The 16,876-nt window shown below is 36.4% G+C and overlaps 1 protein-coding gene across 2 annotated transcripts; it reads left to right on the top strand.

Moving 5' to 3' along the window:
- Positions 1-2,699: 2,699 nt before the first annotated feature.
- Positions 2,700-15,494, top strand: Rsph4a (radial spoke head component 4A). Of its 2 annotated transcripts, XM_077801969.1 has the most exons (6): positions 2,700-3,407; positions 7,856-8,090; positions 11,032-11,769; positions 12,916-13,063; positions 13,741-13,858; positions 15,269-15,494. In XM_077801969.1, the coding sequence occupies exons 1-6, from the start codon at positions 2,731-2,733 to the stop codon at positions 15,492-15,494; spliced, it is 2,142 nt and encodes a 713-aa protein (XP_077658095.1). In that variant the 5' UTR covers positions 2,700-2,730. The 2 variants fall into 2 exon arrangements, with proteins under 2 accessions (XP_077658095.1, XP_077658096.1); XM_077801970.1 differs by lacking the exon at positions 12,916-13,063 and having other exon boundaries at positions 15,269-15,357.
- Positions 15,495-16,876: the final 1,382 nt, after the last annotated feature.

The raw sequence follows: 16,876 nt of genomic DNA, 5'->3' as shown, positions 1-16,876 counted from the left end.
ACAAAAAAAATAATACCTCAACCGATGATCCAATCTTCCATCTCAAGATACTATCAAAAGGAGAGCCTAATAAACCTAAAGTAAGAAGAAGAAAAGAAACAACTAAGAACAGGAATCAATTGTATTGTCATGAGCAACTAATAAAAAAAAAGAAAACAATAAAAAAAATAGAAAATAATAAAACACAAGGCTAGTTTATAAAATATGCAGTAAAGTTGATAAACTTCCAATAAGTCCAAGAAAAAAAGTAGAGAAATGGTCATTATCAAGAATGAAAAGGGAAATAGTACTGCAGACTTAACAAAGTTTAAAAGAATAAGAAGAGAGCACTACAAAGAACACAAAATAACGTGCATAGTGGTGCATGCCCATAAACTCAGCTGCTCTGGAGCCTGAAACAGAAGGATCAGAAGGTCAAGGCTAGCCTCATCAACTTAGCAAGAACTTGTCAAAAAAATAAAATAAAAAGAGCTGGGGATGTCTTTTGAAATTCCAAACTACCAATATACATCCAAGATAAAAGTGATATTTGAACAGTTCTATAAATATACTACAAAAGAAATTTAATTTGCAATTTTAAACCGTCTGAAATACACTGGGCCTAGTGGTCCACACCTGTAATTGCAGTGGGTGGGGAGGCTAAGGTAGATTACGAGTTCAAAACCAGCCTCAAAATGAGGCACTAAGAAAATCAGTGAGACCTTGTCTCTAAATAAAATACAAAAAAGGGCTGGGGATGTGGCTCAGTGGTTGAGTGCTTCTGAGTTCAATCCCTGGTACCAAAAAAAAAAAAAAAAAAAAAAAAAAAAGGAAATAAAGGAATCCATCTGCAATAGAAATCTCCAAACACAGAGTTTCCCTATAAATTTTATTAAACATTTAAAGAAATGGTGCCCCTACACAATCCACTTCAGAGAATGGGAGGGAGTGGTTCTCCATTCATTTTACGAGTCCAGAATCTATGAGAATTGCTCAAGATGAAGCTGGGAAGGTAAACAGGCTAAGAACTTTGAACTTTATTCTAAGAATGATGAGAAACAACTTTGGGATTATTTAAAGTCTAGATAGAATTTGGGACTGAAGCAAGAATAATAATGGACATTTTCTTAGATTGTTCCTTTCATTTGCTCTTTTCTCCTCAAGTGGAATGATAAGCAAGATCTAAGTGTTCCTTCATGTTTCCTTTCTCCTGACTTTACCATCCTGCTCTGTCTTGTTTTTCAAAGAAAAAAACCTTCATCATATCTTGCCAGCTCTAAGGGACAAGAAAAAAGATCCATGCAGGAGAAAAGACTTACTCCAAACCTTGCACCAGTTACATAGAAACTGGTTTATAGTTCTAAATTATCTTAACCTTTGGTTTCATTTTTAAAATTCTAAATGTTCTAAATCTAGAGTATCTAACTTTAAGGAGTCCCTGAATCAGCAAGAATTATACGGAACATTTTTTTAAGTGTGCTTTATTGTGTATTTTGAAGGCAGTGCAGATCCACAGGGGAAAAGATCCACAGATATATCAAATTATTGAAGGATTTTTGATTCCCCCTCTAAACTGGGGGTGGAGGAATAAATATTATGTTCTTACATGAAGGTAGAATTTATCATCATTGTGAAATAAGAGTCATGTCATTGTAAAACATTAAACACCAAGTACTGTTTGGTTTATAAAAAAGAGCAATGTAGAATTAAAACTATTAAATTAATGTATGGTTAATAGTCAAGACAGGACAAGATATGGTCCAATCTTGTACACCTTCTTCATGTTGAAGACTATATACAAATAGTCATAATCATGATCTAAAATCATTTGCAAAATTATGAATTGGTATTTATATTATCAAGTAAAGATTTATTATGTTGACAGATTTTAGGGTTAATTTTAATTTCAATTATTAGGCAATAGGTAATCCATAAACTGTATTTTATAGGGTGATTTTCTGCACTGCCTTCTCCTTGAAGATAACATTCTGTGAACTCACAGGCAGATTCCTAATAAAACAAAAGAGCAAAACTCAAGCCTTCTTTGTTTATTCTCCAAAAGTCTCCAGAGTTGCTCGGTTGGCACAATGAGTCATCTTCTATGCGTTATAAATGTGAGTCTCAGAGGAGACATCCATGCAGTCTGCGTCTTGGAATCCCTCCGTCTACACCACAGAGTCTCATTGTCACTTGCACCTACAGGATTCCCAAAGATCCTCCTACCTTTCCTTTCCTTCCTCCCTCCTTCTCTGCCCCCCTAATTTCCTACCTTTCTTCCGTTCTCGGTCTCTCTCGCGCATCCGTATGCACTGATGAAATGCAAGGTCCCTCCGCTAAAGCCTGTTAATTCCTCACAGCTATCAAACCATCAGACCTTAAAACCCTCCTTCATGCAGGGCACCTTCAATCCTTTCATTAAATGATCAAGACACAGAAGCTGGAGTTCTCTGGTTTCCAAACAGAGTCCAGGTCGGATTGGCTGAGCTAGATAGAGGGGCAGGGACTCCATCAAATCACAAACCTAGGATTTTCATGTTTCTTGGGCTCCTCCCTAGAATCCTGGCAACTGACTTGTATTGTTTTTCTTAAGGAACCCTGCCCGGGGTTGCTATGGAGACAGGACGCTGCAACTTACCCAGCAGCTATGACCCAGAGATCACATAAGAGACCTCAGCAAACACCAGCCTTGCATTGCCTTCTTCCAAATCTTCACACCCGTTTCATCTAAACCTTTTTTTCTCGTCTCCTTCCATGGAAGACTCGACTTCCCTGAAGCAAGAAAAAGAAAACCACGAATTGAAGGAAGTAGAGGGGCCATGGGAAGAAAAGACAGCAGCTTCTCCCCAAGTCCCTGACCCTCAGTCATCGGAGCCTTTGGAGGCAGAGCAGGCACCAGAAACTGGACCTCAGCCCAGCAAAAGTCCTCCTTGGAGCCCCCGGTCCAGAGCCAGCATGGTTCTGGGAGACCTCACAGAACCAGGGGCATTACCTCCCCATTCCCCTCCTCAGAAGCCTTCTTCCACTCCTCCCTTGACTCTGGGGGAGCAGGATCTTGGAACCCCACTGCAGTCAGACAGGACCACTAGTATAATTCCTAATGCTGGGACACTTCTTTCTGATCCTTTGGAACAACCATCTGACAAGAGAGAATCAACTTTTCATGGCACAAGACAATTGGAGGAAAACACCTTTCCACAGTCTCAGCAGTCCAAATCTGAAATGTATGGGCCAAAGGACCCAAGCTATGATACCTCTAAACAAAAAGAGCTGAGATTTGACATTTTTCAGGAAGAAGATTCAAACAGTAATTGTGATCTTCTGCAGCTGGAGCCTGGGGCCTCAGAAGAGGCCCCCAGCATGCTTGAGATCGCCATTCAGAATGCTAAGGCTTACCTACTGAGGACCAGTAGCAAGTCGGGCCTCAATCTGTAAGTTTCCAAGAGGAAAAAAAAAGTTTGTCAAAGCAAAAGGGGGTGTGAGTATCTCTGTGTGAGAGTGTGTTTCTGAGTGTGAATGGAAATATACTTGAGAAGATTTTATACTAAAAGGGAGTTAGTGACATAGCTTTGTATCACAGGACTCAGAACAGGTCACCTGTCAGGATTCTTCAAATTTCTTTGAAGAACCTAGGCACACAGAAATAAAATGTAGGATTGTTGGTCATGGGCTTTGTCAGAAACAAACAAACAAAAAAGCAATATAGTGAAGTCTAAGCATCTTTCCAAGATTATTGTAATAAATAAGTGCCTGCAGATATACAGAGAGAACATGTCTGCAATCTAAGCATTCCAGTGCTTGCATGACTTGGCTTTTAGTTCCTTCCCAACACAGTTTTCCTGGGACTGTCCTGATTTGAACACTGAAAGTTCTTCATCCTAAGAAACTGCTCAATCCTGGGCCAACTAGGAAAATTGGTCACCATAGGAGGCCTTTAGGGCACATGCTATTTATCCACTTTTCTCTTAAAATGTGATGGTCAAATAAGTTCTGGGAATCCCACTGTAGTTTGAATTTCAGAATTTATGACAGCAAAGCTCTGTAGAGGATCTTGCCTCCAGAGTTACAGAATAATAGCTGAATTTTATGGTTAAAAAGGAGTTTAGAAAAACATAAAATGAACTTATCTGTTTTTAAGTGGAGGAAATGACTGTGAGAGAACAGAATTTTCTCGTTTCCACTGGCTCACATCTCTCATATCTATCTCTCTATCACTGTGCTCCAGTCACACAGCCTGGTGAGTTTCACGTTGTTCTCTCTGCACAGAAGTTCCCTTCCCTTAGTCTTCTGGCAGACTCTGACCCTTCAGAATTCAGCTTCCATACAACTTTGTTATAATAATCTATTATTTTCCTTCATTGGACTTAATGCCCATTATAATTTCATACACATTTATAGGCTTATATTTTTTAGATATTTTTTTAGTTGTAGATGGACACAGTGACTTTATTTTATTTAGTTTTTTTTAAATATGGTGCTGAGAATTGAACCCAGTGCCTCTCACGTGTTAGGCAAGCGCTCCACCACAGAGCCATAACCCCAGCCTCATGGGCTTACATCTTAATGTCTTCCTCTTCTACTGGAATGGAAACCCCAAGAGTGAAGGGATCATGTGAGTCTTGTACACCACAGTGTACTTAGTGCCTAGCACAATGCTGTCAACTGATGATTGAATGAGGATGTGTGAATGAATGGCAGCTCAGGACTACAGTCCACACCCTTTGAATCATTTTCAGTTCTCATCATAATCTGTTGAGATGCTTCCTGTTTTGCCTGTAAATTCTGAGTGCTTACTGAACATACAATGTGATAAATATTTGCAGCTGTTACTAAGCTTTAGAAAATGTAAAATATGATTTTAAAGTCTAATGAAAAAAGCATTTGCTATGAGAAATCTTCAACAAAACTTGAGATTGAACAATTTAAAATATTATTTATAATCTATCATTTTAGATACAACTTACTTATAGAGAATGTAATTTTGCAATTTAGTAGAAGATTATACTTGAATACCTACAATAAATTTGTCATAATGTGCCAGGTTAAATAACAAGCATGAGTTGATTAATATTTTACAATCACAAAAGAGCTTCATAAAAATACTTGTGAGTTTACTAAACATTTAAAATTGAATACAAAAAGTAAAGCAAGAAAATTCTCTTAATGAATTATTTTCTAGCTGATATTACTTAATATTTAAATTTATCTTATTTTCAAATGCTGTTTCTGAGTTAATAAATGAATACTTTCCAAAGTATTCACCATTATCCTCTTTAGAGCCTGCAGTTAAAAACTGCTTAGTGCTGGACGCAGTGGCACATGCCTGTTATCCCAGCTACTCAGGAGGCTGAGACAGGAGGATCGTGAGTTGAAAGTTAGTCTCAGCAAAAGTGAGGTGCTAAGCAACTTAGTGAGCCTTGCCTCTAAATAAAATACAAAATAGGGCACTAAAGATGTGGGTGAGTGGTTGAGTGTCCCTGAGTTCATCCCCTGATACAAAAAAAAAAAAGAAAAAATACTTAGTAAAGATGCTTTTCTTTTTTTTTTTTTGTATCAGGGAATGATATTATTAGTAAAGATGCCTTTAATCCCCACCTTTCATATGCAGATCCAATTTGGCAATCATAAAAACTGTTTTTGTAGCAATGAAAATCCGTTATTAAATACAGAATCTAATAATTTTTTTGCTATTGAATAAAAAGCCTAGAGGAAAAATTATTTCCTCTTTTTCAATCATTCTATCAAAACAAATTATTAATACTGCTTAATTGAAAAAATGCTGACACATGCCTGTAATCTCAGCAACTCAGGAAGCTGAGGCAGGAGGATCACAAGTTTGAAGGCAGCTTCAGCAATTTAGCAATACCCTAAACAATTTAGTGAGACTCTGTCTCAAAAAATAAATAAAAATAAAAAGACTGGGGATGTAGCTCAGTGGTAAATACTCCCCTAGTTCAATTCTCAGTTCAAAAATATATATTTATTATGTATTTAGATTTAATAAAAGCTGGGCATGGTGGTGCTCACTGTAATCCCAGTGACTTGGGAGGCTGAGGCAGGAGGACTACAAGTTCAAAGCCAGCCTCAGCAACTTAGGAAGACCCTGTTTCAAAATAAAACATGAAAAAGGCTCAGTGATTAGTGCCCCTGGGTTCAGGCATATGGCTCATGGTTAAGCACCACTGAGATCTAATAAAAGTACATCAGATATGTACTTAAAAATTCTTTGTTGTAATACCTGACTGGGGAAATATGAATAAAACACTTATGGACATTATATTAAAACTTAAAACATTATATTGAAAAATAAAATGAAAATTTTGACTTGGATTCTGATTTCCCTAGCCCCTACTGGAGCAAATCAAACACTCTAGTTAAAAACCTGCTATTGCCCGGTAACAACCATCTTTTTAGTCTAGAGAGTTCTCCATGAGTTTCAAGACTAAATGGAAATTAGGCAAGCTTGATGAAGTTTTAAAGAAACTCCTAGTCAAAACAATCTTGTTCACTTACAAGAACAGCAACATTTGGGCACAGAATAACATATTCTCCAAACATAATATTTGTGAATGGCCTTTCACATTGGTTGTGCATAGCATCTACATGTTTTCTTGTGACATTCTTAAGGTCTAAGATAAATACATTAACAAAGAAAGCTCAAAAATAATATATCAATTAATAGGAACTATACACTTATCGATTTATTGTGTTTCTTTCTAGCAAGGGAGGAAATAAATAAAAAATAAAACTCCAATCTTGGCCATGGAAAAACCTAATGCAGTTTCTAGATAGGAAATATATAATGTACAATATTTCATAGCAGCATGTCAGTGTTCTCAGAAAGGGCTCAGTATTGTTTGGAGAAATGTCTTAAAGTGGTGTGTCCTTGAGCATGAAGGGGATTTTATATTATTTTTTAAGAGGAATGATGTACTGGGGACAAACAAAGGCTCTCAGCTGGGACTTAACCAAGTATGAAAGTGATTTTTGTTAGATTTAGCTCACTGGACAGAGGGTCAAGTAATTAGAAACAAAATTTGAGAGATGCATCCAGCAGAGAGGCAATTTATGCACCTTTCCACATTGAACAGGAAATTTTCTTTCCAATATGAAAGCAGTTTTGATCAGTTTTTGTCTTCCTAAAAATAAATCCACACTGCAAATCTGCTATTGGAAAATCATACCTAACAGTATGAATAAAATGCAAAGAATTCCTGAGAGGGTAGGGATAGCTTCATTAATTTGGTTGTGAAATAAAAAGCAGGGTTTTTGATACAACAAGATATTAGATATGTCACTTTTGAATTAAGGGGTAATACTTGATGACAGTTGTCTTTTAGTTGTGTCTGAATGGAGATTGCAATATGAAATGCATTTCTTGTAGGTCTGAAAACACTGAAGTAGATAATTGGCTTTAAAAACAAGGTAGAATCAATAGGATTTAAAAATTGGATTTGGTGAGGGCAGAGGAAGGGGGCATGGAAAATAATTTAAGGTAAATCAGTGAAAAATATTTATCACTTCAAAGTATGTAACCAAGAGATTTCAATTTCAGGAATGAAATGTAAAAAATGTACCTGATATAGAATATGTATCTTGTTACAATGTTTTTCTTTAATAACTTAAACATCCAAATTGTATCAGAAGCATTTTCTAAGAAAGTTGTAGGATAGGTTCTTTCATGGTATAAATTATCTTCACTGAAAAATCTTTGAAGACTTCAAGTTGTTGAAATTCCCTAAAATAATGCTACTGAGACTGTATCAAATGCTTGTTTAAATGCTCTTGGTGTGTGTGTGTGTGTGTGTGTGTGTGTGTGTGTGTGTGTGTTTGTGTATGTGTGAATGTGTGTAATTTGGAATCTTCTCTCTTTGGGCAGATACGATCATCTTTCTAATGTGCTGACCAAGATATTAGATGAGCGTCCCGAAAATGCTGTTGACATCATTGAAAATATTAGCCAAGATGTGAAAATGGCTCATTTTAGTAAAAAATTAGATACACTCCAAAATGAGAATGAGCTGCTCCCAATGTATGAAATAGCTGAGATGCAGAAGACTCTTTTTCTCCAGGGAAATTTAGAAGGAGCTGATCAGGAATTAGAAGATGAAATAGTGAGTCACTATTATAATTTTTAAAAAAACTTGTTCTAATTAGTTATACATGACAGTAGAATGCACTTTGATACATCATTCACATATGGAGTATAATTTCTCATTCTTCTGGTTGTACATGATGTAGAATCCCTCTGGTCATATGGTCATATAGTATATATATATATATATATATATATATATATATATATATATATATTATATACACACACACACACACACACACACAAGGGTAACAATGTCTGATTCATTCTACTATCCTTTCTACTATTATAACTTTTGATACTTATTTGGATTGAGTGCGGTATGGTTTCAAGTTTTTTTTTTACTAATTGTCTATTTTATAGTATTCACACATTATTTTTTCTTAAATCTCTTCAAGCTTTCTCCAATCAACCACATTTCTCACCATGTTCTTCCTAACTGAGTCATTTTTTACAGTTTCATATCATGTTTCAGTGCTTTTCAATCTTCACATTTTGCTAAATGTTTGTGGGATACGTTTCTGGAAAGCAGAGTATAAAATGGTTTCCTCCTATCTTTTGTTCTCCAAGTTGCTGTTTCTTATTAAATATTTGTTGAATAATAATCAATTTCAGATAGAGTTATGCACCAGGTAATGACATTTCAGAAAATAACAGGCTACATATATGACACTGGTCCTTTAAAATTATAATGAGATGCATAATCTCATTATAGGGGTTGGGGAGAAACACAAATAAGCCTGAGACCCTGAGGTAGGATTAGTTTTAAAACCTGGAAGAGTTAAATCATCAGGTGCAGATGAAAAGCTCCATCACAGAGTGGAAAGACTCCCAAGACTCCCGGAGGAAAGTCTCTGAAGCAATGAAATCTGAGCAACTCTGTCCCACATGAATGTTACAGTGCTCACGGTTTTATTCCTGTTTGGGACCACACCATGATTCCTGTTCTTAGTTCTCACTTTGATTTGTTCATTCACTGATTCACTTACAAAACTCTGTGACTGTCTATTGCCTTCCAGGTCCAGAGATATACATGTGAAAAAGACTTCTGATTTTGAGTTGCTTAAAGTTTAGTGAAGGAGACAACAAAAACTGGATGAGCGCAGTAGATAGTTTAATATGATGGAAAAACTTGGGCTTTGGAGTTCCATCTGGGTAGCAATGCTATATCATTCACTTTCGTAGTTGTGTGACTTCGGGCAAGTAACTAAACTTCTAAGTGTCGGGGATAATCACTCAGCAGTAGAGGTAGTCAAAAGGTATAAAATAGGTATAAAGTTTGGCATATACTAGAAATGTATTATAGCAGTTATTATTATATTGTTTTGACAGCTTGCTACAGGGTCAGACAGAATGGAACAACTAACTCTGGTGTTGGAAATTAGGCAAGGCTTTGTAGCGCAGGTGATATTTCATTTGTAACATGAAGGATAAGTAGAAGATCACCAAAGTGAAGACCAAAAGAAATAAAATTCTGAGGGGAAAAGATATGCAGTGTCTCGAAAAAGCTCATGTATGAGACAATGCGGAAATGTTCAGAGGTTATATGATTAGATTATATAGCTATAGCCTAATCAGTGGATTAATCTGCTTGATGTATTAATAATTTGAAAGAACTACTGTACGTGGTGGTAACTGTTTGCAGGTTGAGTGTGAGTAGATCACTGGGACCGTGTCTTTGGGGTTATGTTTTGTCCCTGGCAAGAGGAGTTCTCTCTCTGTTTCCTGGCTGTCATGTCCTGAGCAGCTTTCCTGTCACACCTTTCAGCTTCACCTGGAGCCCAGAGCTTTGGAGTCAACCATACATCAACTCCCTATAAAACCATAAGCCCAAATAAACTTTTCCTCCTCTCATCTGTTCTTGTCCAGTATTTTGATCACAGCAATGAGAAGCTGACTAAAACATTATTCACATTTCAAACAGCCAAATATCACTTGAGTTAGATGGACGAACTCCTGCAAGCAAAAGGCAATGAGTGACACAAAATGACTAAAAGGAGATTTTGAGAATAATAAATGTAGGGCTCAATAAAGAAAATGAGAACCGTGGCAATAGGCTAAGAAGAAATTCTATTTTGGCATAGAGTAATAATACAAACGAAAGTAGATCATTTGTAAGAACAGCAAGTGCTCTCCATTTCTCTATCTTATGAGTCAACATTTTGTCTTACAAGTTATATTGATCTCAGAAAATGCTCTTTCTAACTTTCCTAAATTTTCATAAATGTTTTACTATACTTGATATTCTGCTTGTTCATTTTTCTGAATTTCTATAATAGAATTATTTATTTATGTTATCTTTATTACTTAAGTCCAAAACTATGTGTCATACGTAGGGGCAAGCATCTGACTATATTATATCTTTAAGTATAGGCAATGTCTGAGCACTTATGATGTTTTCTTTTTATTTATCCTGATTGTTACCCTAAATAGGTTAATGTATTGATTTTTATTTAACACACACATATGTAAAACCATGTATTTAACAAGTATTTTTATGGCAATATAAGCATATATGTATATATATAAAACTATGTTCTTTCTAAACACATGGGCACATAAGTTATTTATATATATACATATATATATATATATATGTATATATATACCTTATTTTAGGGTAGTAAGAGTTGCTTAAATATGTTTCATAAAACAAGGGTGTTGAATTTTTATCATTGATAGTAGTTATTAATATTTTCTGCCTAAAAGCACACACAAAACAGGGCCACTGTAATATATTAGTGAGTATAAGACACAATGAATGTAAGAGGTTACACTTACAAGTAAGGAGAAAATAATTTAAATTCAGAATTATTATAGTTTGAGTTAAGTATTTGAAGAAATGTTGAAGAAGTGGTGGAGACATAAAGTAGCACTAATATCAAGATGTATAAGGAGGAAAGAGAAGTGAACATTCCCTTATGGATAAAATTTTAACCCCAGCATTTGTTTCCCAGGCAGAAAGCTCTCTTCCAAATGTAATGGAGTCAGCTTTTTATTTTGAACAAGCCGGAGTTGGTCTCGGCACTGATGAGACTTACCGCATCTTTCTTGCCCTCAAACAACTTATTGAAACCCACCCAATCCAAAGATGCCGTTTCTGGGGCAAGATCCTGGGTATAGAAAGAAATTATATTGTAGCTGAAGTGGAATTTCGTGAGGGGGAAGATGAAGAGGAGGTGGAGGAGGAAGACATAGCTGAAGAAAGGGACAATGGAGCAATTGAAGCTGATGAAGAGGAGGAAGATGAATTACCAAAGGCCTTTTACAAGCCCCCACCAACTATACCCAAAGAAGAAAATAGAACAGGCGCCAACAAATATGTCTATTTTGTTTGCAACGAACCAGGAAGACCTTGGGTGAAGTTACCATCAGTTATGCCTGCACAAATTGTGATTGCAAGAAAAATCAAGAAATTTTTCACTGGGAGATTAGATGCTCCCATCCTAAGCTACCCGCCTTTCCCAGGAAATGAGAGCAATTACTTGCGAGCACAAATTGCCAGAATTTCAGCAGGAACTCATGTCAGCCCTCTAGGATTCTTCCAGTTTGGTGAAGAGGAAGGAGAGGAGGAGGAAGAAGTGGGTGGGAGAGATAGCTTTGAGGAAAATCCTGATTTTGAAGGCATTCAAGTGATGGATCTAGTGGAATCTCTCTCCAATTGGGTTCATCATGTACAGCATATTCTTCCACAGGTAGGGGTATTTGCCAGGTGATGTACAAATTCAATATAGCTATGTGCATTCATTTTAAAAACAGTTCTTTTACTCTATCTCCAAAAAACTTGAATCTTTATCCCAAGAACACTATAGGATTATAACAAAAATGGGGAGGGGAAGCAAACAGTGATATAGGACACTATTACATAGAACCTATTGTGCCAGGTGCTACTAAGAGAAATATATCTGCCAAGTATGGTGGAACACACCTGTGATCCCAACATCCCAGCAGCTTGGGAAGCTGAGGCAGGAGGATCATGAGTTCAAAGCCAGCCTAAGCAACAGCAAGGGGCTAAGCAACTTAGTGAGACCCTGTCTCTAAATAAAATACAAAATAGGGCTGGGGTTGTGGCTCAGTGGTTGAGTGACCCTGTATTCAATCCCCAATACCTGCTCCAAAAGCATTTTATATATAATAAAATATAATTAAGGGGCTATATAAAATTTCATCTACATACATAATTTAATCTTCATAAAAACTCTATGAAAGATTGAATATTACTATCTTTATTTTATAGATGAGGAAATTGAAGCAGAGGGTTTAGGAAACATGACAAAGTAATATAGCTAATACATAACAGTCAGATAGACATGAAGCTGTGCAGAATAGACCCAGAGTCCCCCTTCTTAATTACTCTGCTATACTTCCTTGTTTGTGGGTACAAAAATCTTCATTATACTTTTAACTAGATAAGAGATACACGTAGAGAGCTCTAGATAAATTGAGAAATTATAACTGCCTACCTACCTTATTACCTCACTTAAAATTTTGTTGTTTAATAATCATACCATATTAGCTTTACTTCACTTATATAAATCACATATGACAAACCAACAAAAAACATTATTACCTTTTCACTGATAGTTTTAAAGCATACATAAACCTTCAAGTTCTGCAACTTCAAGAAGTGGACAAATTACTAGAATAAATAATACATTTTATTCTTGAAATTACCTAAATGGAAATAGCCTTTGATAAATAACTATAGAATGAATGAATGGATAATCGACTGATGTCCCACACAATGAAAACTCATTCTGATAATTGCTTTAATAGGAACAAATATTCTGAAATGTTAAGGTCCTCATGAGACTATTAAATAATGCAAAGTTCATTTCCAGGGTCGCTGTAATTGGTTCAATCCTGTGCAAAAAGATGAGGAAGAAGAAGAGGAAGAAGATGAGGAAAAAGAAGAAAAAGGTGAAGATCCTGACTACATAGAACAGGAAGTGGGGCCCCCTCTTTTGACACCAATCTCTGAAGATTTAGGTAATTTAGATGACTGTTAACCCAGTCATATAAACTGCATAATGTGTGCATTCTGTGGCAAACCTCTAAAAGTGAACTGGAGCCATGGTTTCCTCCCCTTCCCCTTCATGTGTTCCAGAATGGTAGGAGAGAAGAATGCCGTTGACCATGCCAATGTGCTCTGACAGAAGCTGAAAGAATGATGCAGGGAGGGAACACAGTGGGCCATAGCTCTTGCTAAAAATGTTCACAGGGTCTTATGCTTCATTCTTGTCTTGCTTTCTGCAAACTTGAACACCGGTGCTGCTGTCTTTACAATCACTCTTGTCCCATGTTCTTGTTTTTCTCATCTGCTTTGCTTGTGCTTGCAACCCTTAGTCTCTTCCACAGTAACAATTTGACCTTTCATTTGGTTATGAATAGTACTCCCTCTACCACAGAAATCCCTTCTCCGTTAATAAAGCCTGTGTTGCAAAAATGAATATGTGTGTGCATATATGTACATATATTTGAAAATTTATTATTCCAAAACATTCATAAATTCTCTCCTGATTTTGTTAAGCTGCTGTCTTAACTTTTACTTCTCTATCAAGTGTGCCTGTATCTATGTGTATAAGATTTATAAAAATGACTTTGGTTATATAGTATCTTCTTGTCTGTTTAGGAGTTAAGTTTTCAAATCTCTCCTTGGGTTCCAGAGATTCAGAATATGCCTGCTTGGACAACACGGCTGTCCTCAAATCTCATCCCACAATATGCTATCGCAGTCCTCCGATCCAACCTCTGGCCTGGAGCATATGCCTTTTCCAATGGCAAGTAAGTATCTGACCACTTTACAAACTCATTGTTGTGAGTGTTTAACTCTGGAAATTATATTCTCACTAGCATATTAATCTACTATTGCTTTAACTCAACTTTGACGTATCAGGTACGTGTGGCCTAAGATTTATTCAAATAGCATCTCTATTAAACAGTAAAAGATATTAGAACAATTCAGGCTTTTGCCCTTTTATCTTAGTTATCTAATTAATTGAATTAAAATATGTTTTTTTCATCTATGATTACTGGGGTAATTTACTTATACATTCACTTAGATAAATGGAGATAATTGTAAGCAGTGTTTAAATTAGTTTAAGACTCAGATCATTTTTATTGAACATCTCAGTAAAAGATAATTTTAAATATGTTTTATGTAGGCTGTCACTCTCAAGGAAATTAAGATATAGAGGATACTAAAAATCCTTTAATCCCTCACCAACACGTACACCTCCATTTGTCTCACACTTCCACTTTTTTCCTAATAACCTAGTGTTTAAAGCTCAACAGAGCAGGAGAACACTGAGCTGCCAGGTGTCAGAGTAGCTCTTGTGGCAGCAAGCCAACATCAGAGCTGACTAAGCCTTTCATCATTACTGTGCTAGCATGAGGAAGAGTCAGTTTTGTCTTCTCCCTGTTCCATTTTCTCCCATGTGATGGCCGCCAGTGGAGAGTCAGATAGGAAGGTGCCACAGATGTGGGGTTCTGGCATCATCTCATTGACAAGGGAGTCTCTGAAGAAAAGGCTTCTGCAATATGGAAGGAAGGCGGGGTGGGGGAACTAGGAGGGGATGGAAAAGGATGCCTTCAGGACTCAGCTCAAATCCTAGAAACAAGCAACCTGGGCTAGGAATGTGAACATGTGAAGAGCAAGACCAGCCAGAGGGGCCAGAGTCCTAGGCCACAACTCCCTTAGACAAGGCAACACATTGGTTGAGCCCCTATCTGCTGTGGGAAGGGCAGATGTCCAGGAGGGCAACCAGGTGAAGCTTTTGCAATTGCCTATGGTGAAACCTAAAAACGTGACACATGAGTTTTTAATGACAAGGCTGACTCCTTGCACAAGCCATGAGCTTGCTGGGTTAGCAATGTTTTGAACTTCTTTAACTTTATGCAGGGTATTAAGTGTTTTTCTGAATAATTAAATAAGGCCTTTACTTGGGGTCTGGGTATAGTGTACATTTTGACAGGGTCTGGCCCCAGGGTTTCCTTAACCAGCTTAAGCAGTTGGATCAAAACAATTCCTTGTAGTAGAATTACTGAAGGATATTTTAATTCTAGCATTTAAAATGTATTGTTTTTTTAAAATTATGGGACCATGATACAATAATAGCACTTCATTGCTATAGAATGGTCATTTTCTTACTGAACAGAATATACAGACTTATTTATATATTTTTTTACTTACAGAAAGTTTGAGAATCTCTACATAGGGTGGGGTCATAAGTATAGTGTGGACAATTACACACCCCCAGTTCCACCACCAGTCTATCAAGAATACCCTAGTGGACCAGAAATTACAGAAATGGATGACCCTGGTGTGGAAGAGGAGCAGGCTTTCAGGGCTGCACAAGAAGCAACTGTATTTGCAACTGAGGAAAATGAAGAAACTGAGGAAGATGAAGATGAAGACTAGTAAGAATAAAATTAGCTGACACCTATGTTTCATGAATATAGACAAACCCCTTATGTGAGACTGATTATATACATGTATGCACATATATACAAACATATATATAAATTGGCTATTATCCGTGTGCATGTTATTCTTTAGAAATAGGAAACTTGACATTTCATGTGTAGAACTATTAATGGGTATATAAAAAGATACTCAATGGATCTTCCAGAAGCTAAATAATGTGATCATATTACTCTTCTGACGACCCTGGCTAATAGAATATATGCTTATGTATTCTTGTTTTTAAAAGGTCTGATTTAATTTCTAATACGATAAATATTAAAAGTCTAATCCACCAGGTTCCTTGGAAACTTCTATATTTTTGAGTGTCAAGGAGTAAGGAGAACAAAAGCACTAGTAATCAGTAAATTTGAGCATGTATTTCTAACCTTTGTAAAAACTGACTCAGGGCATGTATTCTTAAACATTTGTAATTGCTGGTGGTCGAGCCTGTGATATTGAGTACAAATACCATTTATGTTCATTTTCTTTTTGTAGGGGAATGTTCATAATTTCATGACCTGCTCAAAGACTATTGGAACATTTTGAGTTCTTTGTATATTCTGGAAATTAATGAGTCAATCCTCAAAATCCAAAGGTCAAATGTTCTCTCTGATATGTGAATGCTAACACACAACAAAGGGGGTGGAGAATAAAAGTTCAGTGGATTAGATAAAGGAGAATGAAGGGAAGGAGTGGTAGGAATAGGAAAGACAGTGAAATAAATTTGACATAACTTTCCTACGTACATATATGAATACACCACAGTCAATCTCAATAATGCGTATATCCACAAGACTGGGATCCTAATTAGAATAAGATATGCTTCATGTTCGTATAAATATGTCAAAATACTGTATAATACTGTCATACAATATATAATTGAAAAGAACAAACAAAAAAGACTATTGGAGTGCTCATGCAATTGCCCCTCTCCACCCCGTTTTTTGCTACTGGTGATTGAACTCAGACACTTCACCACTGAGCTACATTACCAAACCCCAGCCTTTTTTTTTTCTTTCTTTCTTTTTTTTTTTTTAATTTGGAAATGAAGTCTAAGTTGTCAAAGCCAACCTCAAACTTGTGATCCTCCTGCATCCGTCTCCCAAGTCTCTAGGAATGTAGGTATGTGCTACCTACCAAGCTCAGCAAGTCCCTTTTGAACTTCTCAATTTCCTCAATTGTAGTCCTTGTTCATCCTATAGAAATTGATTTAAATTTGGAAAATATGATTTGAAAATATGGTAAACTGGCAGATCCAGACATTTCAAACTTACATTCTCTACCCCTACATTTCTAAAATATTATAAATCAATTAAAAAGGGGGGATTTTTTAAGTC

The sequence above is a fragment of the Urocitellus parryii genome, chromosome 8 (assembly GCF_045843805.1).
Source record: "Urocitellus parryii isolate mUroPar1 chromosome 8, mUroPar1.hap1, whole genome shotgun sequence".
Classification (NCBI taxonomy): Eukaryota; Metazoa; Chordata; class Mammalia; order Rodentia; family Sciuridae; genus Urocitellus; species Urocitellus parryii.
Note: the sequence above shows the minus strand (reverse complement) of the source record. Positions and strands in the feature narration are given on the sequence as shown.

Coding starts and splice junctions, on each gene's coding strand:
- Rsph4a (XM_077801969.1), top strand. CDS start 2,731: ATGGAAGACTCGACTTCCCTGAAGCAAGAAAAAGAAAACCACGAATTG. Junction 3,408..7,855: donor AGCAAGTCGGGCCTCAATCT/GTAAGTTTCCAA, acceptor CTCTTTGGGCAG/ATACGATCATCTTTCTAATG. Junction 8,091..11,031: donor AGGAATTAGAAGATGAAATA/GTGAGTCACTAT, acceptor TTTGTTTCCCAG/GCAGAAAGCTCTCTTCCAAA.